At 38.7% G+C, this 27,308-nt stretch overlaps 1 protein-coding gene across 1 annotated transcript in view; it reads left to right on the top strand.

Annotated features, from left to right (window-relative positions):
* Positions 1 to 27,308, top strand: part of LOC124555342 — an 856,442-nt gene that overhangs the window by 49,339 nt on the left and 779,795 nt on the right. Inside the window, exons 2-3 of the mRNA XM_047129223.1 lie at positions 14,627 to 14,713; positions 21,927 to 21,997. Of these exons, the coding sequence (XP_046985179.1) occupies positions 14,627 to 14,713; positions 21,927 to 21,997 (158 nt within the window). The remainder of the gene's footprint in view (positions 1 to 14,626; positions 14,714 to 21,926; positions 21,998 to 27,308) is intronic.

Genomic DNA, 27,308 nt, shown 5'->3' with positions numbered 1-27,308 from the left:
ACAGAAATATTTTTACTGTGAACTGACTTTATATCATCGACTTTGTGCTGTTGACCAGACACTTCCTTCACAACTGACCGTATGGTTTTAATTTTATCCTGTGAATTAGCTATTCTATTTGCATACCACATACTCTGTCTTCCTAATAACATTTTTGAGCACCTTACAGTACTGTTTGTAATGGGCTACTGTAGCTTGGTTGTGACTACTTCTAACATTTTGATATAATTCCCATTTTGTTCTACGTGATATCCTTATCCCACTAGTCAGCTACCCAGGCTGCCTTTTACTGCTAGTACTCCGTTTAGAACGTTCTAATGCAAAGCAATTCTCTAAGAGCAGGAGAAATGCAGGAAAGCATTATATTTGTCATCTATGTTATCAGCACTATAAACATCCTGCCACTCTTGTTCCTTGACAAGGTTTAAAATACTCTCTATTGCTATTGGACTAACTTTCCTACATAGTTTGTAATTATATGTGACATTTGAGTACAAAAGCCTTTTAGTGTTAAAATTTGTGCATCATGGTCTGAAAGGCCATTCACCCTTTTACAAACAGAATGCCCATCTAGTAATGAAGAATGAATAAAAATATTGTCTATGGCTGTGCTACTGTTTCCATGCACCCTAGTTTTGATATTATGAATTCGAGAGTACCTGTTGGCAAACAACCAGTTTAAAGTGCTTTTGGATTGTGTATGGAGATAAAAGAGGAAGTTCTTTGCAGATTCTACTCAGTCTGCGAAAAAATGAGAGTAGGAAGTCATAAAACTTTACTTCCTTTCCAAAAGGATTACTCACCTGGATGTGGTCACTACTGGGGTGTTTCTTCTGATTTGAAAAATGCTTACAATTTGAAGTATGTATTAACCTCAAGGCTCAATCAAAACTGCCTTGAAAACCTACTGTCCCAGGTAACAGCAACTGGCAAGGCCTATGATCATCCTTTACCAGTGGAATTCAAAAACTGTTTGTGTATCTTAGTTATGAACAAAAGTATTGTTGACATTGTTATGCAGCTGCACCTGATACAACCTATCTGACTTCCAGGTGTAAAGAATGGTGTGGGCTGTTGAGGAAGCGTTGTCACTGCTGGAAGGTGAGCAACAAATGAGGGATATTACACTAGATGACTTAATTGTTTCACCTTTGATACAGGATCCAGAGTGTTCTCTGGAAGATCTCTGCTACATAGCTGAATATATTGCTTCCGAATGTGCCTCCGTAGTCACTTAGAGAGCCTAATGGCAAGATAATAGAAGTGTCAAAAACCGTACAAGCTCTGGCTGGATTGAGAAAGTGTCTCGTGGTGGCTTAATCGTCCCATCAGATGAGTGGTTTGAAGTTGTTAAGTAGTTAGAGGTGTTTTTTTGTAAAATGTCATGGCAGCAATCTGTGGTTCAAATGGCTCTGAGCACTATGGGACTTAACATCTGAGGTCATCAGTCCTCTAGAACTTAGAACTACTTAAACCTAACTAACCTAAGGACATCACACACAATCATGCCCGAGGCAGGATTCGAACGTGCGACTGTAGCGGTCGCGCGGTTCCAGACTGAAGCGCCTAGAACCGCTCGGTCACTGCGGCTGGCGCAGCAATCTGTGTAAAGACGCCAGTGTGATTAGAAACCTGACGACACTCTTTAACTGGGGAGTTTCCAACAATTTCTCAAGAGATCATCACAACGTACGCTAAAACTATAACCTTCACCCGGATAAGGCACTTCAACACATCAGCAAATGCACTGAATCAATGTCTTTAAATTATCAAATTTAAATTATTCTTAAAATTGTTGACAGTGAGGTGATTAAGCCTCTAGCCATTGTATAACCATGTGTAGTAATTTGTCAAGTAACTGGACTTAAAGCGTCTCCTTGCTATTTAATACCAGCAGGAAAAGGACATTACACACTACTGCCGAGTGTGATGCACAAAATCTCTTTACTAATCTAAAAGCTCTTGTGACTGTTGCTTTTCCAGTGCTGTTGAAAATTGTATAACATTTTACAACTGACTGAAAGATACCAGTTTGTGGGTTATGTATCAGAAAAAATTGAATAGTGCAATATAAATTCAGCTGGAGCCACAAATCTATAGTCTTATTTTTGCCAAGAACAGAAAGAAAACATAAGAGTTTCATAGTCGCAGTAACTGGTAGCATTAAGTAGCTGTACAGATAAGCTTCTATCGAACCGTTATATTTTCGTAAATTAAATGTTGGCTTAAGCGGAATAGTGCCATACGAAAATGGTGAGAATACGTCTTGCGCAGCTAACGTTTCACGACAGTGGAGGTCACACGAAAGTGCCTGATCGTTGCCGAACGCATTGGCCCAACCTACTTAGTAATCTTGGGTATGAACATACTATTAATTCCGAACCGTAATATGACCTGAATTTCACAAACAGCTGGCCTTATACGCCTCCAGAAACGTATAAATGGCTTGCGTCAAACAGAATCGATGTTGTATTTGATGTACAAAGTAGTAGCTTCAGCCTCTTAAAAAGTCTGCCATTTTGTTTGGAGCTCTGTAACTACATTGTAAGAGAAATGGTTTGCAACATTGACGCTGTCTCTCTCACTGTCATAGTCATGTATGACAGTAAATCTCGTCTGTTTCGTGATTTATGTAGGAACGATACCGCTTTCCTCTCGATATTTCGACATCGGACTTAGAAACCCAGTGGAGATGTCTGATATACAAACTACTACTTGGATTCCTTCCCTTTCATCCTATCAAGAGCTTGTTAAATCCATGTAACACAGAACTGAGACACTGAAAAGAGGCGGACAAACACAGCAAAATTCAGTGTTGTGAAACTGACGTGAAAATTCAATGACTTTCTGATGTACCGGGTGATCAAAAAGTCAGTATAAACTTGAAAACTTAATAAACCACGGAATGATGTAGATAGAGGGGTAAAAATGGACACACATGCTTGGAATGACATGGGGTTTTATTAGAACAAAAAAAAAAGTATTGCTAGACGCGTGAAAGATCTCTTGCGCGCGTCGTTTGGTGGTGATGATCGTGTGCTCAGCCGCCACTTTCGTCATGCTTGGCCTCCCTGGTCCGCAGACGTCAGTCCGTGCGATTAGTGGCTTTGGGGTTACCGGAAGTCGCAAGTGTATCGTGATCGACCGACATCTCTAGGGATGCTGAAAGACGGCATCCGACGCCAATGCCTCACCATAACTCCGGACATGCTTAACAGTGCTGTTCACAACATTATTCCTCGACTACAGCTATTGTTGAGCAATGATGGTGGATATATTGAGCATTTCCTGTAAAGAACATCATCTTTGCTTTGTCTTACTTTGTTATGCTAATTATTGCTATTCTGAGCAGATGAAGCGCCTTCTGTCGGACATTTTTTGAACGTTTGTATTTTTGCGGTTCTAATAAAACCCCATGTCATTCCAAGCATGTGTGTCAATTTGTACCTCTCTATGTACATTATTCCGTGATTTATTCAGTTTTCAAATTTATACTGACTTTTTGATCACCCGGTATACAAAAACGATACCTCTTGGCTATCGGTATTTCGTCGTCCGACTTATAAATCCTGTGGGAACGTCTGATGCCATTATACTCTGCAAGTCCTTATGCAGCGCATATGGAGTATATCTTAAACTGCTGCTGACTGGCAGTTGCGTAAGAAGTAAGCGCGCGGTCTCCCGGCAGCACAAACTTCGAAGGGCACCAACCGGCCTCACTCCATGTCCTACCTCGTTATTCACAGCTATGCCAGTAGCATCATGTTCGTCCGTTACACAGATGAGTGAGGGTTTTATTCGCCTCTAGTCTCTAGACCATTTCGAGAGGACATTATGCGGCCTAGCGTCTGATACTGGCAACAGTTTTTTGTATTGAAATGCCGGGATAAGAAGGGTAAAGGCAATTACTCTCGTAAGTGACGATTATGATTGTTTCGATGTCTTCCAAACTTGTGTGAAGTGGGGCACTGTACTGTATTGTTACCGCGGTCTGGTGTGGTTGGGACGCGATTTTTGAAGTGAAGTGTCAACGGTCTAGATGGTACAGCAGCTAGGCGCCGGAATCACGTGTTTCGTTGGCCTTGCACGTGTTTATGGTGACTTGTCGCTTCGTGCCGGTTTCTCCTATGCTGGACATAGCTGCGCGATACCCAGTTAGATCTCTGATAGCGCTCTCGGGGTGTGGCGTTCATATTCTTAGGTTCGTTTGCGCAGTTGCCAGCGGGCTCATGTGCACGCGCAGAGCTGAATTCGCGTATGAGCAGTGCTTTTCCCACTTCTGGCTACTTGAAGTGTGGCTGTTAGCCATACGAGCAGTAGTAGCAAGTAGCCAGATGCTACCCGAAAAAATTTTTCTGGCGCGCCCAAGCTGCCAGATTCGCGCATGCGCAGGACAGTCTGAATTGTAGTGGACGATCATTCTCCACGTGACCCATGTATATCTTTCGTGATATTGCTGTTCACTCTTCGTTTACAGCTCCCACGACAAATGAAAAAATAGATTTCTGTGACCAAGAGCCATCAAATGAATTAATATACATCCCCATAATCAACAGCTAAAATAAGTTAGTAGTTTGTTTTCTGATTTTATATTATTTCCACGTTATTAGCGATCAACCATTAATTATCCTGCAGACTTATGAAGTTGTTTTTGTCGATTTGCTAGAGAAATTTGCTTCTATTAATGTTGTCGGCCGAGGCAGTCTATTTATTTGAAACGAAGTGTTTCATTCCACACTATTGCCTAGTTTCAACTGTTCGTTCAATTTCAAGTGCTCATTTTCATTTCCTGGCGCGTATGGCATTACACCATAATGAAGAACCAAACGAGATAGTACAGTACTGGTACTCCAAGAAAATTCACATCCCGAAAACAGCACAGAAAAGCTGAGTGCCAGGTAATTCAGTGCGAATCTGGACATACGAATGTGCACTTTAAGCCGAATTAAGCATTTTAGTATTGTTTACGAGATTCCGATGCTTTTTCTTTTATGACATTGTAAGATCTGTTAATGCTATATACGTATGAACATATGTAAATATTCACTTGAATCTGATGAAGCAGGCATATTTGGTCAGTAGTATAGAATTAAATATTTTATTTCAAGTATATTGACAGCTTTAGCAGAATTTTACAAATCTGCCTTCTGTGAAAAACAATGTTATTCGATCATAACACACTTGTCTAGCACTCCCTCAAGGCTTGACGTTATTTGTTAATTTGTGTTGTTTACATTTTAAATTCATGGAATGCCATTCTATGGTAAATTGTAGACCGACAGCACACTGTTTTCTCGTTTTAACTCTCCACATGGGTTTATATTTATTCGTACAGTAGAATATAAACTGCCAGTTGTTCTGTTTCTTGGCATCACAGATAACTTGTTTATTTTTTATACAGTTTGAAATAGTCATTGAATAATTTGTCCGTTGTTCTGGTGTAAGGTACAAAAACATTTTTATTTTTACAAGAAAAATGTATTCCTTCGTAGTAGGTTTTTGCAGTACTGTGTAGATTTAAACCTGCAACATAACAATATTGCAGAGTACGAATAAATTAATAATAAAAAAAAACTGTGAAAGTCACCACATAGTAGAATGTTAGGGTACTTTGAGCCTGTAGAGTCTAGTTTTGAAATGAATATTATGCCAAGGACTGCTTCCTTATACGCAGTTCTTATCTGGGTAGGATATTACAAAACAGTTGCTCCAAGTACTACCCCGTACGCGTCCTCTCAACAACATGCCGCAGTGCTGCACATGGCCACGTGTTGCCCCACCACGCACGAAATTCCAAATAGAAAAGCGTAGGAGTAGAGCAGACACCAAGCACGGTCTTCCGGCGTCATCTTAGCTGTACATGCACAGTAACTCCTATTTTCTGGCGCTTTCTGCCAACTGCTCAAACGAACCACCTTTCATCAAGGGGAGGTAGCTTTTTGTGTTGTCGTTGGCGTAGCTACATTCATCTGCCATCAGTTGGCGCTGCACTCTGTGGTGAGAGTAGCTCAGTTTTTAGTCTTGAAGTGTGGTGTAGAAATATGGTTTCGGCCACCATTCTCGTACTTTCCTGGCATGATGTTGATGGCTACGATTCGATTTGTAAATAAGTGCATGCATGTTTCATTGTCAAATATTGCTGCCATATGCCTTGAGTGGCGGTCACGAAAATAGACACCTCGAGGGCACACACGCTGCTTGCAGTCCACAGGCGCCTAGCACTGTGATTCGCCCGCCTCACAACTTTGTTGCCCCACCGTTACAACAGTACAGTAGGTCGGCGCCAACAGAATGTTCAATGTTCATTGTTCCCATGCGGTTTAGTATGTTCATGTTCGGTTCCAGTCTTCCATGGGATGTTGCTTTGACATGTGTTTGATAGTGAGCGGAATGCAGAAGCAAGGGCGTACGTGTAGTCTTACTCCAGTCGGTGTGCGTAAAGGGCGAAAAAGGCATTCGAAAACAATCTTGAATAATCGTATAGGAATTTACTAAAGTTTTTTGCCTGCCCAACGCGGAAGAAACCAAGAATAATATAAATTATGCACAAGTTAATAAAAACGACAAACCTTGTGGCATTTCGGAATCTATTGTATTCCATTTTAACTCTAGATGTGAGCATGTGTTTAGATTCTCCAAGAAAGGAATGTAAATGAAAACTGAAATCTACGGAAATTGACGATTTTGACGAAAAGTCAGTGCGTAGAAGTGTATTCAGATAGTACAGCAGAGTAGAGTATCCAAAGGCTCGAAAAAATGCGGGGTGATCCCGGTTAAAAAATTAATTATTGTGGCTCATATATCTCCGTTCTGTGTCTACTCCGCTCACCTGGTATTTATTCAGAAAGTGTAATGCTGGACGGAACTTTTCAATGGAATACAGAAACATTGCAGCAGCAAGAACGCCGTTTTGTGTACAGTGCACTTAATGCGTGCTGATGACAATAGTCTTGTAGTATACTTACAAGGAAACCTCCCCATTGCACCCCCCTCAGATTTAGTTATAAGTTGGCACAGTGGATAGGCTTTGAAAAACTGAACACAGATCAATCGAGAAAACAGGAAGAAGTTGTGTGGAACTATGAAAAAAATAAGCAAAATATACAAACTGAGTAGTCCATGCAAAAGATATGCAACAACAAACATAACGTAAGCTCAGGAGCGCCGTGGTCCCGTGGTTAGCGTGAGCAGCTGCGGAACGAGAGAGCCTTGGTTCAAATCTTCCCTCGAGTGAAAGGTTTAATTTTTTCTATTTTCAGACAATTATCAAAGTTCAAGCACTCACACATAATCAACTTCGCTCACCAAAATTGCAGGACATGTTCAGATTTGCTTGGACATATGCAGGATTTGACGGTCTACACACGGAAAAATTTGAAAACGTTAAAAACCTATGTTTTGACAGAGCACAGGGAAAACTGTAAAACTGTTGCATTCATTTATTGCAGTTTATGTGACAAACTCATATGTCTTCATCACTTTTTGGGAGTGATTAGTGATTACACATCCACAAGAAAACCTAAATCGGGCAAGGTAGAAGAATCTTTTTACCCATTTGCCAAGTGTACAAGTTAGGTGGGTCGACAACATATTCCTGTCACGTGACGCACATGCCGTCACCAGTGTCGTATAGAATATATCAGACGTGTTTTACTGTGGAGGAATCGGTTGACCTATGACCTTGCGATCAAATGTTTTCGGTTCCCATTGGAGAGGCACGTCCTTTCGCCTACTAATCGCACGGTTTTGCGATGCGGTCGCAAAACACAGACACTAAACTTATTACAGTGAACAGAGACGACAATGAACGAACGGACAGATCATAACTTTGCGAAAATAAAGAACGTAAACTTTTCACTCGGGGGAAGACTTGAACCAAGGACCACTCGTTCCGCAGCCGCTCACGCTAACCACGAGACCACGGCGCTCCTGAGCTCACACTACCCTTGATGTTGCCTACTCAGTTTGTATATTTTGCTTATTTTTTTCATAGTTCCACACAACTACTTCCTGTTTTCTCGATTGATCTGTGTTCAGTTTTTCAAGGCCTATCCACTGTGCCAATTAATAACTAAATCTGAGGGGAATGCGATGGGGAGGTTCCCTTGTTAGATAAAATTTGGGATTCACAAAACCTGTTCTTCTCGACTTCAACGTAAGTAGTGGCCTCAAACTACCTACAGGTACTTTGGTATAGCGTATATCGGCGTTGTGGGAGATGGGTGCAGCGATGAAGGGTGAGTAAAAGCTGCAAAAAGAAACTTTTGGAGATGCAGGTAATATTCTCGGACTTCATAAGGCGAGTCGTGGGAACAAAAAAATACTTGCTGCGGCGCACTGGTACTTCGCGCTGTAGCGTGCGGAGTCTCTCGCAAATAAAATGCGTTCAAATTGACACGGTACAATAATGATTAATTTTATAGTGTTCTTAGCAACTTTCTGGTTGGAAGTTTTTTTTTTTTTTCAAGGTCCAACAGGACACACATTTATCAGCGATGACAGTTTTCATTACACAGACGGAACAATCTTACATATCTTAGCGTAGTTTACTTTTATTGCGGAATACTTTTATGCTTTTCTGATAAAATATGTCACATGCAACAATCAACTTTCACAATTTTCATGTACTCTTTCGGTGCAAATATGCTAGCGGTAATGTTTTATCAACAGGTAGAAGTAAAAACTTATTTTTGTTCAAAATTTCATGTATTGTTAGTTTTTACTTTTTTTCATAACAGCCGGAAAGAATTTTCGTTTGAAAAGAACACCATCATATTCTATATTAAAAATAGAGGTACTAATGTTTTTCTGAAGTTTTACTAACATTTGAAATTACAACTGGCTGGCAATGCATAAGTTGGTGAGATGACCTTGAGGTGACTATTTTCGTGGTGGCTGCTGTAGTGCATATAAGTTCGCATGTTTGACGGTTGTGTAATGGCTGGTTATGTTTATTTTGGTAAATAGCTAAAATCCACCCCCCCCCCCCCCCCCATACTTTTTGTCATGAATTTTACAAGCATTGTACCACAAATTGTCTTTGGGTTCAGGACCACTGCACAAGTGTCCACCACAAGGCGGACGTATTTTTAATTTACGTGCAGAATGTATGCATAAGTGGGCTATACATTACTTCAGCTTATGTGCATTTCGACTTCCTGTCATTCAGCTTAAAGTACAGCTATGGTTTCTGCATTTTTCGTGTTTCCTGACATGTCATCACGAGAAATGCAGCTGCAGTGTTGTCAAACAGCATACTCGTATTAGGAATCAGAACTTCTATAGTCTATTCCACGTTAAGTTATTGAATTAGTAGTATGTGTGTGGTTTCTCTCTGAATGGTGCTGTCACTGGTGCATGGCGACTTGGCTCATGCCAGGTATATCGCAGACGGGATTGAGGTGGACTTCTTAACCGAGGAAAGGGAGCTATCCCTGAAGAGTTACTTGCTTAAATATAGACTCAAGTGTTCCTACTAAATGGTGTACAGTTTGGCCTTTAACTTATGGGGAATAAGTCGAAGAGAGTCTTGTCTGGAAGGTTTGGCCCTCCTGGTGTTCGCTTAAAGAAAGATGCAGGTGGAGAGACTCAAGCTTATAATTACGAGAAACAGTGACCATACGCCTCTGAGCGAATAGCAGCTAGTGGAAACATGTTGAGCAGGTCAGCAGATAAGTCTGGCCCTACACAAACATCTTTTGTCTCCGACGCCATAGTGCCAGTATTCCATAACTCAGACTCTGACGACAGAGAGCCTATCCGAGTATGCCCTGGTCATCATGTTCGATCGCCATCTTGTAATCCAGCTCACCCATCTTGGGTTCTGACGTCATAATAGAGCCACACCATTAGTATCTCAAGTGTGGACCAGACTTCCACACTGTCATAAAATAGTCCGACAGGTCTGAGCTGAATTGTGATAACATAATTCTGTGCCAGTACGCTCCAGTCACCATATTCAATCGCCATCTTGCATTCCACGTCAGAATCCTTAGTTTCTGATGTCATAGTTATGCTGATGCACACTTCCATGTCGCGGTTTCAGACTTCATTGAGGCTGCCCCAGTATTCCAAGTCAGCGAGCATGTCAATGCACCATTTTGAATTTCCCACCCATTTATACTTAGGCCAACAACGCTTCTTTTGTTGGCAACAGAACAGCGCAGTTGGGCTGTTTCCTTTTTTTTTAAAAAAATTCCCGCCAAAATTTTGAATTTCCCGCTCTTTTATTCATAGAGAAATTGGCCTTTGTCAGGAGGGGTAGGGTGTGGGGAAATCCCGTGGGTGATTTATGCCGTCGTCAGTGACGTCAGCACGCCAGAAAATCACACCAGAACTGTTCTTGCCATAACGTAACATCAGATGTCTCCATAGGCTTTCTAAATGGTGGCAGGTGACACACATATAGCAATTCTCCTTTCTGTGTCTTCATTTTCTACAGTTCCGACTTGGGCATGTATGGCCCTAGTTGTTTTTGCACCTTAAAACAAAACATAAAAACTAACTCCGAGGCAGAAGAAACTGACTTACGCACTCAATTATAAGCATTAAACCATTCTTCTCTCTCAAATCAGCACAGCAACAAGCTCCCTGATGCAGATCCCGATACGCTGGAGTGGAAATAAAGTCAACATGGCGAACTGTGTCCAGATTTTGAGTTTCCACTATATCCACACCAGCACCGAGGAGTAAGCGTGCAGACAAGCTCCCTGTTGCAGCATTTGATATACCTTAGCGCACAGTTCACAAAGTACCAAATGTATGTTAACTATGTACAGGAGTTGTATAAAAAATAAATAAATATATTTTTCCTTTTACAAGGTGTGATATCTTTTATTCCATCATACTCATATACCATGAGACTTCACTGTTCAGATGTTGAAGAGAGAGCTATAGTAGTTGAAAATTTACAATTTCAGAGTCACTTTACATTTCAGTTTCTTCTGTATCAGAGAGACTTTGCACATTTATAGTTTTCAGTCATATACTATGCAGATGAAAATACACGTGATGCTTTAGGATAGCAACTGTTATGGATTCTTCAGTTGAATATTAACTGCAATCCTTGCTGTAATGAATGTCTTTGTTCTGACATATAGTATCTATGAAAAATATTTCTCATGAAATTTACTCCGTGTATGACTTATCTGGCATTCATCCAGTACAGGTGACAAAATTTTTACATGTCTTTTATACGTCTACTGAAGCAACTTTGATCAAGGGCTGCCTGTCCCTGTGCACCAGTATGTGCAGCACAACGGGCAAAATCACAAGCAATTAGTGTGTGAACTGTCTCTCATTCTCCTTCTTCTGAAAACTGCACTTCCTGCTTCTTATTAGACAAAGCAAAATGGGTGCTTATGGTTTAAGACTTCTTACTACATATAGTTCAAAATTCAAGATGACAATGCCTCCTGTGGTAGATGGTTGATTCTATATATACCCATCTGCGGTATGCCGTATACCCTGTTACATGATGATTCACAATTTTGTGTAATTGGAATTATATGTATCGAACAGGTGAACCACACAAGGTGTTTATGCCAGGCAAGGGAGGCTGCAGAAAGCTACTTTCCCCATGAACTTTATTTGTACTGCTGCTACTTCAAAGCAAAAATCTGTGTGATTTGAGATTTTTTGTGGAGTGCAGTCCCATACTTTGCTGTCTGCATATATTGCTAGTTCTCCACCCAATTAATGGAAAACGTTTAATTCACTCTCCTTTAAACCATGCGCTCTTATTATGCCACATTTGGAACTTTAAAATTGCCATATCTCGATAACTATTTCATCTACAGACCTGAAGTGCATACTGTTTTATTCAGTGTATTAAAACGCTGAAAGGCACATGTTGGAATATGACAAGTATCAAGCACAACCAACTAAGTGGAATATTGTTTTTGTCACATTCCGACATGTGCCTTTCAACATTGTGTTGGATAATTAGTGTTTTAAATGCTGAAACTTGCTCATTGTTGCCACTTTTTACCTGAGAAAGTTCCTATAGAGTGAAACCAGTGGCTTAATAAATGCACCCAAAATAAAAATGGAGATGGTTTTCTTAACATTCAAATTAATCAGTTGTGGAATCAAACTTGATCAAATATTAACAGTCTTCTGCTAATTGTTTGAATGGAGTAAAACACACATGCCAGTGACTTTTTCCTACATGACAAATGATAAGCATGCTGAATAAAAAAGGAACTTGGCAAGAAGATTTTATAAGGCCAAAGCAGTCACAAACACTTAGAAGTCTCTACCATTTATTCCTATTAGCAAAGCCAAAGATAAAGCAAAAATTGTTTTTGTTTTTACACATTTTGATGTTCATAAAATTCAAGTGGGTCCAGTGCAGTTGGCATGCTTTTGTACAGATTACAGGACTTTCTGCCTATGCCTATGACAACAAATGGTGGATGACGTGTGTGCTATCAAGAAATTAAAGAGGAGACGTAAACCTTTTATTTATCCATCCTTGTGGACCAGCTCTTTCTTTTCCATAACAAAGAAGACCAGATACATTGAACATACTAAAAAAATTTCATACTTTTTAAATTAAATCCCAAATCAGCCACTGGAAGAACATGTAAACTATCAGATGAAGAGCTGCAAAGAGCCTCACAGATTACATTGGAAAAGAACTAGCAGTTTATCAATAAACTGCTTGGAAAAATCAGGTTATGCCTTTTAAAAGAAAACTGCAGTATTCAGGGTGGTCAGAAAGCTTGTAAGGGTGTTGCAGGGGAGGCTGTTAAGAAAAAAAAATTCAATACATTGTGCCATTCCCAAGTTGTTTAACATTGAAGTTAGGCAATCAGGGCACTGCACTCGCAAATTCAAGCAGCCTGCCATATACAAATAGTTTCAGTAGTTGTTCTTATAGCATAGATGATAGCGCACAAGACTGCTCAGCCTTTGGCCTGGGTTTGATCCTTACTGCCATCCCATGTCCAATTTTGATATCGCTCTCTTGTGTGGTTTTAGGAAACCAAATGAACATGTTTGGTGACACTGTCTCTGGCAAGTCTCTTGAATTATTATGCACAACGGCTTAATTGGCTAACTTCAGTGCTAAATCAGCACAACAAATAAATTTTTTTCTTGACAGTTATTCTTAGCACAACCTACCCTGCAATACCCTTAAAAGTTTTTCAGACTGTTTCTGACCAGTCTGTACAATCTTAGACACTAATAAGATTGTTACTGTATCACCATAATATCTTTCTTGTTGAAGATTAAAATGTTTCTCATTGCAAAGCACTCAGGTAACGTATTGTTAAATAATAACAGATACACCATTGTTGAATAAATAATATTGAATAATATTAATGTATTTTTAAAATGAAGGTATAGTTAAGTAAATTATTCATAACATTTTTTGAGCATCTGTTCTTGTGGCGCATGTTAAAATATTTTCACAGTCAACCCAAAAATCCAAATTTAAATTTAAGTGTATAATTCTAATAACATAATAAATTGATCATCATTAAATGAGAAATAATGATTTGGGAGCCTTATTAGTTTTTGAGATTTGTTGTTTACATTAAAACTTATTACTAAGTCCAAAGTCCTATAGAATACACACTAGTTGCTGAGATTTTCCTGTAAAATAAAATTTATTTTAAAATGTTCCCACTGGAATACCATCTTGAAATTTGGCGATCACATTAAAAAAAATGTACAACTAACATAATTTTAAAAAATAAATTTTCAAAAATTAAAAGTATATTGGTTTAGGAAAAGCCGGCATTTTTATGAATATCGTCAAGTAGTTTATACCTTTGTAAGTTTAGAAGAAACTAAATAAAATGGTACAAATTTTAGGTCAAAGTCAAATAGTTTTTGAGGTAGGGTGGTTTTAAGGTTACCAAATGTAACAAAAAACACACAATTTTGTAAGTTTAAAAAGATAATAAATAAAAAAATGAAAAGTCCAAAATAATTATAACCTGGGATTTTTCATGCAAACCATTACTACTGTAAATGTACAAACATTTTTCAAGAAGTAGACCAGAGGTTCATTTTACATGGACTAACCTATTCTCCTGTGTATAATATATAATGGTGTGCAGATGGATAATGAGCCAGAATGGAGTCAGCATGTGGATGAGCTGATTGATAAAATCAGTTCACTATGTTTTCCAATTAAAAGTACTTTTCCTTTCTTTATTGTTCAGAAGTAGTTCTCATACAGTTGACAAACTAGCATATTTTTGATTCATACACTCTTGAGCAGTGTAAGAAATTATCCTTTGGAGTATTGCATCTAAAGTCAATATTTTATTTAGTCTTTAAGTAAAAGCAGTAAGGATGGTGTACATAGTAAATACCTTAGGGTGGAATAGGATTCAACCTAACATATTACCACCCAGATTTAAGTTTACAGTGGTTTATTTAAATCACTTAAGGTGTATCCTAGAATGGTTACTTGATAGTTGATTGATAATATTTGTAGATAAATATTCCATATTGTGTTGCCCTCTGATGTAAATATCACATTTTTATTGAGCTTTGCACCAAAATGAAAGTTAACTAATTTTCGTTGCCTATTTAAAGTTTCTCATCTAACTAGATTTATCGATGAATCAGGTTGTAGATCCATTATTATTATTATTATTATTTTCAGATGACTTGAATGTACTTGAAGAGATACGCTCATTTGGTGATTACATGATTCAGCACATCCCTGACGAAAATGTAGAGGAACCACATGGTAAGACTGGGCCCAGATTACTAAACTTACTTTTTCCAGCACTTTCATTATCAGTACTTTCAAGTGGACAGTTACAGTCTGTGCATATCAGTGGGATAATATTATATGAAAAGAATAGATTGCTACTCAACACACATAGGAGGCAATGAGTAACAGGCAGGTACAGTGAAAAGACCACTAAACATTTAAGCTTTTGGATAAAAAAAGTCATCTTCAGAAATAGAAAACACACTATTTCACACACGTCTCCCGTCTCCTCCCTGTCTCCCTCCAAAGGAGGACTTCTCTGTGCCTGTCCCCACCTCTGTGCCGAGAGAGTAGCAATCTGTGCTTTTCATGATATTGTTGTTATTCCTTCCAGGACTTTTGATTGATTGTGCTTCAGTGGTGTAACATCTGATTTAGAGTTCCAGTACTTCAGATAACTGAAATCTGAGTGCATAGACTGGTATGGTTTGCACAACGTCACAAACAAACATCAGCTCATTGCATTTTAATCTGCCAAATTTTCACAGAATGCTCTGGGAGTATGATTAATAGGACAGACATTCTGAGAGAAACAAGAAATACTATGTTGTCATGTGTGCCACAATGGAAAGGCAATGTTGCACATTCAGTAATAATCAGAAGTTATCACCAGGTTGGATATCACAAACAAACTCATTATTTTGTAATTAGTATGTCATGACAATTGAAAATTTGTGTCAGATCAGGACACAAACTCAGATTTCGTACTTTTTGTGAGCAGTTGCCCTGACCATGCCTCTAGGCTGGACTCTGACTCCCACTGTCATTGATGTTTGCTCATAAAACTTCTGAACACTCTTACTATAGGTTCTCCCATGGAGTATGTAGGAATAACATATCTGGTGAAACAGAATAGGTGGAAGACTCTGGATTACACTGCCATAACGTTATGATGGGCTGAACCTGCTATTTAATAAGTATACATCATGATGATTGAAAGTTGTTTGTGTCCTCCTTTAAAAATTCTTCTCTTGAGCCAACCAGTTTCCCCCTTTTACTATTGAGATGTAGGTTATGACTTATAGACAACTGCTTTCAGTGGCATTGACAGGAACTAAAGTGGATTGATCCAATTCATGATATAAGTGGTTAATGGACTGCTTCAGAATTATTAAACTGGGGTCAGGTATAATGCCTCAATCAGTAACAGACTGAATAAGTCTAGTGTTTTTGCAGAAGCTATATTTGCCACTTCTGTGCATGTTATTGTTGATTCCTTCACTATGTATTCTCATATTATAACCTTCCTCTTAAAAGTCCTTGCACATAGATGCTAGGTCCTATACCACTTGGCTAACCCATGAATGTGCCTTGGAGAAGTTTGTTACCTGGTTTTAGTTACCTAATTCTTCCTATAACAGCTAACCTGCATCTCTTGTATAACAGATACCAAATATCTGGGCTTCTTCATCTTTGGTGCTTTCTCTGAAACAGTTGGTCTCCCACTGATAGCTAGTTGAGCCTTGGCTACGCATACATCTAACTGAGTCACTTTGATATCTCAGTAGCAAAACTCTTTTTTTGTATCACTGACAAAATGGGCCGGTATTGTTCTGTTTCTGTGGGTCCAATTATGTGCATAGTGTTTTACTACTTTAAACTGTTGCCTCTCCCTTGATTTTTCCAGTTTTTTTACCTTACACTGTCCATCTCAGCCATAACGTAACTAATTTTTACTTAATATTTACCTATTTCATTGTTTTATGCAGAGACCCTATAATTTCATGTAGTGTGTCACTTAATTCACAATTTCCCATGCCATTACATTCTGCATGATTAAACCGTGTTTCTAACCCATGTACCTGAACTGTAGTATAGCACAAAGCAAGTGAAAAAGTTCTTAAAGTATCTGTGTTTCCTATTTTCTACCTTTTGGACTCTTTCTGGCACCCTCACACTAAACTTGGTTGTGATAGATGGTTTAAGTTTTGAGAATGTAGTGACATGGAAAATTGTCAACTAAGTGACTCTCCTGTCCGTGATGCAGAGAAATAAACAAATAGTAAGGAGAAATTAGTGACTCACTAGTTGAGCTGAACAGGGCTGTGTAAAAACAAGAAAGATTAAGATGAGAGACAGTGGTATAGAAAAGTCAGAACTGGTTGCACATAACAGGGGCTACAGGAAAAGAGCAATATCTCAGTTTTGTCAGTGACACAAAAAACAGTTTTGCTAGTGGGATATGGAAGTGTCTCAGGTGTATCCAAGGCTCAACTAGATACCAATAGGACACGAACTGTTTCAGAGAAAGCACCAAAGAGGAAAAAAGCCCAGGATGTTAAGTGGCAGTTCTGGAAGAGGTGTAGGCTAGCTGTTGCAGGAAGAATTAGTTAACTAGTATCAGATCACAAATGACTTCCGCGATTTCGCCAAGTGGTTGAGAACCTACCATCTTTGTGTGAGGACTTCCTAAAAGTTATGTTGTGATAGCACGTGATGGAGGAAGCAGTACTGACAAACGTAGAAATTTCAAAGGTAATTTTGGCAAGAAGCAATACAATTACTGAGTTTGTTCCTGTTTTAGGCATTACAATCAGCATCATTTGAATGACTCTGAATCAGGTCAATGTAATTGATCAACTCCATATATCAGGTAGTGGACCAAACTGATTTAGTGTCTGTCAGTGCAATTAGCAAGAGGGATTTTATGAGACGTGGTCTACATTTTGACAGAAAGGGGAAAGCTGGCTGACTTGCAGGTTCAACATATGAGAACAGTTGGCACTGATACAACACCATGTCACTACATCTTTACTGATTTTCTACTAATCAGTCCATTAATTTTATTTTGATGCGTGTTTTATTTCAGTTTTGTGCGTATCCCTTGTGGCAGTTCTCCACCTAGTCTGTCTCCCCATCGGTGTTATTCCCAAATAACAACACTGTCCACAGTGCTCATTATTACTGGCACTCAATTGAAGAGTGGTGTTCAAACAATGCTGCATAATACAAAGTGCTATCAAGCATAACTGTTAGGTATTTAGGAGTTTAGAGGTGTTCCAGTGTTGTTCTTTCGTAAAATGGGTTCAAGTTGTGTTTAAGTTCCCCTGTGCCCCTCTTATTCCTAAGAGGGAACATACACATTTGTTTTTGCAGTGTGTTTGGTTTGTACTGGTTACTTTTATAGTATGTAGAGAGGATGTATAGGATTGTCAACATTACTACTACCTCTACAGTCTCACATATCTCATATTGGTTGACATTAGCTGTCAGCATAGACAAAATTTAGAGTCCTGAGGCTGAGGTTCATACTTTGGATTGATATTTAACCCTCCAGAACTCTCAATCTGAAAATTACTTGGATACATGCAAAGACCTGACATGTCTTTTGTGCAGTTTATCCCATTGGTATATTTTATTGATATTTGGGGTTCAGTAGCTAAGATACAAATTATTGTAATGAATTAAATGTATATATTTATTATTCAAAATTATAAACATGACATATTTTCAAAGATACAAGTAAGATTTTACCTTTTGTTACAAATTTTACTACAAAGTTAAAGTTCCCGTAGGGTGAAATATGATTGTTTCCTATTGTAGTTGCTTGTGTTGTAAATTACATGTGTAAAGGCTGGAAAGGACAGATAACTCACTGGAAACATACACCAGAAATTACAGAAGAGAAATCAGAAAATATTTGGCAATAAATCAGACTTACATGCGCAGTTTTAGCACATCTTTCACAGATGACAATCAAATGTTCGAGGCATGAATAGGTGTAAAAAAAATTTGCAACTGAATCTTCTTGACTTACCCTTTTTTGTAAGCTTGCATTGCATGCGTTTTTTGTGGAAATTACAGAATTTGAAGTGTCAGCTCTCTTCCCAATTATTGGCCACATATTGTTCTTGCCGATTAGATCCTGTTGTAGCTTCATCAGGGCTCGGATTTATTTCTAGGTCACCTACGTATTCTCTTATTATAGCCTCAGTATATTCTGTGGCTTGGTTTCTAGTGAATATTTCTGCAAATTCTTTGGTTTTACAACTGGTCTTTGAGGTGCTTGGAGTACATTCAGCTGTAACTATTGGTGATGTCAGTCTCTGCACCTTGACTTTGTTATTGTTTCATTTGCCATTTTTATAGAAAGACATCTTTTTTGGCTGAAGGGGAAAAGGAATACCCCTTCAATTCACTGCACGTCTATGTAGCTGGTCTTTCACCAACTCCTCACCAAGTTTCTTAAAAAAAAACATTGCCTTCTCTTAAGTTTTATGTTATTTCTAGTGAGAATGAGCTGTGCATTGACTCCAGCCATATTTAGCATAGAATAAAAAGCAACCAATGGCAGTCTTCTGGTACTCCTGTTAACACTGAATGTTTCACACTACTGGTCATTAGTGTCAACTCCACCTTTGTGTTTGTTGTAGTGTGTAAAAATTTCGGGTTTTATGTTTTCACCCATTCAGTATCAATAGCATCATCATTATGCATGGTAGAAATGAGTACCACTTTTTTTTGATTTTCAGGATATAAGAAACCAAAGTGGCTTTAGTGCGAAAACCAAATATGCTCGATTGTACATCGTGGTCTGTGAGTCTTGAAAGCTACAGGAATTTGTACTTTTTTTTTCCTTCTTCAGTGTTGCGACAGTACTGACATTTTTAAACACCATTTGTCCTCCCTGTGTCTCAGCTGACGGGCCAATTGTTCATAATTATGATGTGACCTGTGATGTGCAGAGGCAAAGAACATCTTCTAACAATGTAAGCAGGTGAGTTGCTGACATCAAATGGTGATCCTTCTGGTTGTTTGCCAGCATAGAAAATGGTCACTGTCAAACAATGCCTAAATTTTTATTCCATACTTCCAAGGTTTCAATGGTATACATTGCACAAAGGGACATTTTCCCTGGAAACCTTCTAGTTTTTCACCAATTGTTACATCTGCTCCTGGAGAGTAACTTTTCTGACAGTTTCTGCTGAAATTTTGGAAAAGTTCATGAATGCAGCAAACAGTTGTGTTTCTGTTCACTTCCCTCTTGTCAATCTGTAATCAAAACATAATCATGTGAGCAGAAACAGGAATCACTTCCTGCTCATCACCAAACTGAAAATTTCAACACCATGGCATTTGTTATCTCTTAAATCTAATGTGTTGAGGTGGTGTGCTTGAAGTCTTCCACTCAGATATAACAGCCCGATTAGAGCCTTGATCTCTGTCACCTTTGTAAAATGGGCATCTTTTTCTTGCTGGTATTTTGCACATCAATATTGTTCAGAGAACTGATGTGTGTATTTCACAATAACCTGCATCATTGAAACATCAAAAAATTGCTCCCACACCTGTAAAGGAGTTCTTGCTTTACGAGCAGAACTTGTGGCAGCCTGTATTGTACCACTCAATGTGTTTTGTTTTCCATTTTTCTGTCGCAATGGGGTTTTCTGCCATTGCCACCTGTCAATAATTTTATCCCCCTTTTTCTTGAAAGTGATGAAACAATTGTTGTCTCCACCATGTGGATGATTCAGCATCGAATCCTCTTGACCATTTGAATCCTCAGTCTGGTCTGTTTCTGAATCTACTCCTCGTTCTCAATGATTACTTCTCGACCTTCATCTTCATTACTCAGAATTAGATCAGGATCATCTTCTGTTTCCTCTAACAGAAGACGACAAACTTCTTCAACATGATTGGAATCTGTGAGTGCAGGCTTTCTTGGTGAATTTCGTATATGAAGTCTTCACTGGCCGCTCGAGGCGCACCGGGTGATTCCGCGGGCGTGTAATTGGCCGGTGGTGGGAAGTGGAGAGTGGTCCAGTAGAGATATCAGCCCGCGACCAACGATATCCCGACACTTTGCCTGAAGATGACGGAGACGCACTCCGTCGAAACGTTGCTATGCAACGATGATGCTACTTGGCTGACAACCCGTGAAGATTTCATATATGATTGGAATCACTCAAAATGTACAGTTTTCACTGTGCCATTTTTACCTGTAGAAGACATCAAAGCTATGGAACTCACTTTGACCCCACAGAACTTGAAATTTTTTACATTATTATAAGTTTTGGTACCTCAAATGAACAGTCACTGAGGAAAAATATATTATCTCACACATGTATCACATCAGCTCTGACAGGAAAAGAGTATAGAGAGAAGAGATAGTAGTGGAATTACCTGGGAACCCGCATCAGATGTGAAAGGTCTTTGTAGCAGTGACCTGTCGATTAAGTGCTGAATGCAGAAAGGACAGTCATTACACAACCTGCAGAAGATATCTGCAGACTTCTCCCCCTCCTGTGGCCTTTGTAGCAACAGACAACAATCAAAAATGAAACAAAGGAGACCTCACAAGCTGCACATTCCCATGGGTTAAATAGAAACATAGGTAGCTCTAATGTACTCTCTTGAGACTGCATTTTTGTGTTTCTCCCATCTGCTCCCTATCTTAAGAATTCCATGAAGAATCTACAGTTGTGAAAAATATTTCTCACAGCAGTTGTCAAGAAATAATCTTTTTTGAAATTACAGGCTTTTGTTATAGACGATGGTGATTTACAGTATTGAAATGCGCTGTGAGCTGTATTAAATCAACCATGGTAATCTGTTTTCTTTAATACTTGTTTTCAGTATATTGGATCAGATTGAAGGGAGGTATGCCATTCTTCCCTAGCACAAAAATCAACTTGTTCTAGAATCACAAATGGCTCAATCTTTTCCCTGACTATTTGTAAGAAAGTGATGTAACAAGGAAAATTTGGATTGTTTTGAATATTGCCAGTCTTGAATGTGGCTATAACCACAATTTTTTGCCAAATTTTTGGAAATTTAAGTGTCGTCTTTTGTGCAACTCAGTATTTAGTCATTAAGAAGTATTAACAGCATTTTTGTCATCTCCAGGTTCTCATACGAAACTGCAGTTGGGCCTCAGCAGCCAGGCACAACTGTGGGCATGTGTGTGTGAACTGTGTGTGTGTGTGTGTGTGTGTGTGTGTGTGTGTGTGTGTGTGTGTGTGTGTGTGTTGTTTTTTTTTCTCTATCTGAAGAATGACTTTGATTGTTAGAGTACTTTACTTTTAAGTCTGCCTATCTGTTGCTCAAATCCGTCTCCATGTTGTTAATTACAATATATCCTAATTTGTATTTTTGTAATTCAACCTAGATTTTCCATTGTTTGAGTACAGTTTTTTACTCATTAAATTAATTGCATTTTTTTTATTTTTATTTTTTTTTATTTCAGAGAGAGTGGCAGAGGAATCTTCGGCCGACTTGAGAGGCATTAAGAGATGCATAGAATGGGAAGAGTATCAGGTGAGCATATGTATGATAACTGTGTTTAAGTAAACCGTGAGCAATGAAAATTTCATTTCCATGTTAGCAATGTATTATTTTGGATACCGAATAAAGGTTGACTGTGTCCATGAAGTGTCTGAGGTTTGGGTTTTCTAAAAGTGTTCCAGTAGTGGAAAGTAAAAGAACTGGAAATAGTAATATTCAAAAACTGTAATAGCATTGCTTACAGGATGTATGTTTGACAGCACAGAATTAACTGCTGGCTAAGGTACTGAGGAGCCAATGAAATTGCAAGACGTACAATAATGCTTGTAGAAAGGTAACTAATTGATAATTGTGTGTTGATGTTTTTAACACTTTGCACAAAGTATTAAAATGATGAAAACTTACAAGAAAGTATTGGGTGTCTTATTCATGGGACTGTAGAACTGGAAAAGTTGCTTGTCAATGTGCGGAGCACTTGAGTCGAGAAGAAGAAATATCAAGATTTTGCTGTGCCAACTTGGTTAGTGAATAGGTCAGAATTTGAGTGAAAAACAGCACCAGTATATTTAAATTACAATGTTCAAACTTTTCTTACTATTTGACAAATTTATATGTCCTGAAGGGAATTTGCAGTGTGAGACATCATACTTATTATTAAGATAACTTCAGGCCTAAAAATGGAAGTGCATGAGGTTTCTTCAGCACATAATAATTTGTTTACATTATGTTAGGAAGAGAATCTAGACTCTAAGTTAAAAACACTGTGGCAAATATTTTTTCCATTGAGTAGACTCCATCTCTGATATTCAGTTCTCAAAGGTATGCAAAAATATCCATATGTACCTTTGATAACCTCTTTACAAAACTCAAAACATTTTCCAAGCCACAATTTCTTTAGATACTGGAGTGCTTTGAAATTGGAACATACCAGTTAAAAGAAATGATAATGAAATCAAGACCCTACACTGTCGACAGGCGTTGATATGCATCAACGGGGACAGTTAAAAATGTGTGCGTCATCCAGGACTCGAACCTGGGATTTCCTGCTTACATGGCAGATGCTCTATCCATCTGAGCCACCGAGGGCACAGAGGATAGTGCAACTGCAGGGATTTATCCCTTGCACGCTCCCCGTGAGGCCCACATTCTCAACTTAATGTCCACACACTACATTCGTAGTGCCCCTGTCCGCTACACTCATTACTCGCGGCAGACAATCTGACCGAGTCCCATAAGAGTTTAGGCAATGCGTGTGCATCCACACAGGAGGAGGAGGTCAATGGCCGGTTGGTCTTAACTGTATATGGAGGTGGTATCTGTTCTTTCGGACAAGTCCAAAATCTGTTTAAAATCTGTTTTATCATTTCCAGAAATAGGCTTGATGAGCAAGGATTATTCTATTGCAATCCAGGATTGGTTGAAGAGTTTGAGGAAGAAGCAATGGGAGGTGGATGCACACAGAAGAAGAAGAAGAAGAAGAAGAAGAAGAAGAAACAACACAAAAAGGCCACTGGTGGGACTGAGAGAGTTAGACCATTTTCTGAAAGAAGTCAGTTTCCTCAGTGAGGCTGTTTCTCATTTGAAATAAACATTTTTTACTTTTGAAATTAATTAATTAATTAATTTCACAAATGAAATAGTGTTTTCAATAAGAAACTGACTTTTGCAGAAAAATGGTTTCTTCAAGAAATTTTTTACACTTGTAGGCTGAAGCCTGAAGGAAACTATTAACTCACACAGGTCACATGATAGGACACTACAGACAATGGTGAAAATTAACAAAGCAAAGGATATAGTTGCTTTGTAGCGGGTTATGAAAATTTAAATACACTGTACCTCCCAAAACACCTGACTCATCTAAAAAAGTCCAACTCACCAAGAATGACAGGGGATCTTTACATGTATTTGGTCTGTTGATTCTCATTTGCTGATAAAGTTCATTTATGAGTTTTAAGTTAAGTTTTTGAAGCTCAGGGGTTGTCAACCTTTTTTACTTACCACCCACTTTTCTTCGTCTACTAGAAGTAAAATTTTCTAACCACCCATCGCTTCCACAATAATGGTGGTTAATAAAGTAGGGAAGTATCTTTACTTTGTAAATTTTATAAAGAAAGCATGTAGCAATAATTACTTACCATATTCTTTGTCAAAATTTTATGAAAACAAAATGAAAAGGTTTTTAAAACCCCTATCGCATATCGCCCAACATGAAAGCTGCAACACACACTAGTGGGCGGCAGAGACAAGGTTGACTGGCCGAAGTGGCCGTGCGGTTAAAGGCGCTGCAGTCTGGAACCGCTACGGTCGCAGGTTCGAATCCTGCCTCGGGCATGGATGTTTGTGATGTCCTTAGGTTAGTTAGGTTTAACTAGTTCTAAGTTCTAGGGGACTAATGACCTCAGCAGTTGAGTCCCATAGTGCTCAGAGCCATTTGAACCATTTTGAACAAGGTTGACTAACAGTGGTGTAGTTGAATGAATGCAATGTGTATTTTGTCTTACAAGCTTCATCTCAATCATTAAGAACGTTTTTGTGGCATGAAATATACACATCAATTTCCATCTACGCAGTCTTGTATTGCATTATTTACCAAGACAAAGTGGTAATCCAGGTATAGCAGGAAATAACTTGGTCACATGCCTAGTTACAGTCGCATTTCAATTCAAAGTAGTGCACATTCTTAGTTCACAGTAAGAGCATGAAAAGTGATGATGAAAGCTGTTGTGGAATATGCCTTCGTGGGAAGTCATGATAACATTCTGTTAATGTAATTTTATTGATAATGGAATGAAGTCTTCCAATTTCATAACAGTAAATGTTAATTTAACAGCAGATAAAATAAAACTGACCTCGTGGTCTTGTGGTTAGCATTTTTGGCTAGTAATGCTGAGGTCATGGGTTCGATTCCTAACAACCTTGTGAGGCCAATTGAAAAGCTACTGGAATATAAAAGCAGCAAAATTGAAGTCCAAGTCATCAAAGAAGTGTTATGTTGAAAGGCTTTTACCAGGCAAGGTGACACACTGTTTACTTATTAGCAACAAAAGCATCAGCAGAGTGGAGCAAGATTCAAGTATCTGACCCAAAACAGAACAAGTAAAATACACCCATTGAATATTACATTGATGATACAGATAAATGTATTGTTAGACAAAATTTCTGCAGTTTATACTCTCACGTAGAAATACATAGGAAAAAATTAAAAACATGTAGAGACAAGGAAAGCCAAACTTCAGGCATTAATTATGGATCAACAACTTACTCCTCTTTATCCCAATGACAAAATTTTGCAAGAAAATGGTTCCCTGCCTACTTGAACCATACCATCTGAGCCTAAATCCTATATAACTGGTCTGGAATCTTGCAAAGAACAAGCATCTTGCTCGCTAACCTGAAAAAGTAAAGGCAGATGCTTTTGCTGCTAATAAACACATGTCGTGTGCCATGCTGCCTGATGCAAGCCTTTTGATATAATTCTACTTGAATGACTTGTGGGTCAGTTTGGCTGTTTTTATGTTCAAGTATCTGTCCTGTTGCCCTCGTAAGGCTGAGTGGACTTCCTTCCAGACCTTTTCACCAAAATAAATTTGAAGTGGTTACCAGAAATTGAACTCGAGACCATTGCAGTACTACCCGAAAGTGCTAGCCACTTTGCTTGCTCTACTTTTATTTTAACTTTTACTGTTGTGATGTTAGAAGACTAGAAAATTGTCTATTATCTGAAAAAAAGTGTCTGGTGATTACTGGAGCGGAGATACTTTGACAGATGGGGAAACTGAAATTATAATGAAATCAATTAGTATAGATGGGAACTTTATCATTCATGACAAATGGCAGACAACAAACTGATGTGGCTGTGAAAATAGCAACAACACCAGGGGAGGTAGCTTTATGGATTAGCAACAAAGTAGAAATATACTGTATGTGCTCTTTCCATTCTTATTCTAAATGTGCCCTTCATCCAGTGGCATGTAAACACACATACTGTGTGACAGTGATCCTCTTGTAAGGGTAGTGAAGTGTATGCTATTGCTACCTTCCCCTCCTTGCTTCTAGGGTGTGAACATGATGGAGTTCCCACCATGGCCACGTTACCAGTTTGTTTTGCCGAGTAGTACATTTGGGTTATGAATGATTCTACTATTGTCTTCTTCTGATATTATATTTGTTTTATTACTTACACTATGTGTAAGTAAGAAAGGAGGTGGAGAGGGAGGTTTGAAGGTAAGGTCGGCTGACAGTTGGAAGGGAGATGCAGCAAATGTACAGGGTAAGACTGTCGCACCGATGAGCTCATTCAGGTGCAGGAAGGGGGAATTGTATGCGGCACATAATGACATGGAAAAGGAATTACAGTTTATGGAGACAAAATTAAAACTTTGAGGTTTGCCAGTGAAAATGTAATTCTGTCAGAGACAGCAAAGGACTTTTCAGTTGAACAGAATGAACACTGTCTTGAAAGGAGGATATAAGATGAACACTAACAAAACATTAGTAATGGAATGTAGTTGAATTAAATCAGGTGAGGCTGAGGGAATTAGATTAGGAAAAGCTCTAAAAGTGGTAGGTGAGTTTAGCTTCTTGGGCAACAAAAGAACTGATGGCTGAAGTAGAGTAGATATAAAATGTATACTGGTATTGGGAAGAAATGTGTTTCTGAAGAGGAGAAATTTGTTAACATCAGATATGGATTTAAGGGTTTGGAACTCTTTTCTAAAGATACCCTTGTATGAGTGTTTGGACTGAAAACCATGACAATGACAAAATGTCAGTACTTTCTGAGTGAGGTCAAGGTGTCGCCATCTAAGTGTCTGTTCTAGATCTAAGATTTTCTCAGGTTTCAGCCTTCAGACTTTTTGGTACATGATTTTATAAGTAGGTCACATGGTTCCCTAGAGTTCGTCAGTACGTTTTCTGTTCTGAAACTGCAGTCTGCCAGTTTCTTGTGGCACAGGATAACACATAACAGAACATATTAACAATGTGGAAAAGTGTGGATACTGTTTCTGTGTTGTGCTGACAAGTGTTTATAATGCTGTGAGCGAACTAACACCTTCACCAGCAGAAGAACAAGCAAGCACAAACTTAGTGGACGTGGAGGGGGAGGTAAAAAAGTAGTAGTGGGAGACTGCAGAGAGGAGAGTGTGAACATACTCCATAGGCCTTTTTTCATTTTAGGTGTTTCAGTGTTCCGTGCTCGTCGAAGTTTTAACCAACCAGTGCTTACAATGGGGGGACTGTATTTTACTTTTTCAAGACACTGTGCACTTTTTGAGTTTATTATTTGGCTCGAAACTAACATGGCTCCCACACCTGAAAGACCTATGAACCAAAGGGCTTCTGG

The sequence above is a fragment of the Schistocerca americana genome, chromosome X, assembly GCF_021461395.2.
Source record: "Schistocerca americana isolate TAMUIC-IGC-003095 chromosome X, iqSchAmer2.1, whole genome shotgun sequence".
Taxonomy (NCBI): Eukaryota; Metazoa; Arthropoda; class Insecta; order Orthoptera; family Acrididae; genus Schistocerca; species Schistocerca americana.
The sequence above is the reverse complement of the archived record's forward strand: the minus strand, read 5'-3'. Positions and strand labels throughout refer to the sequence as shown.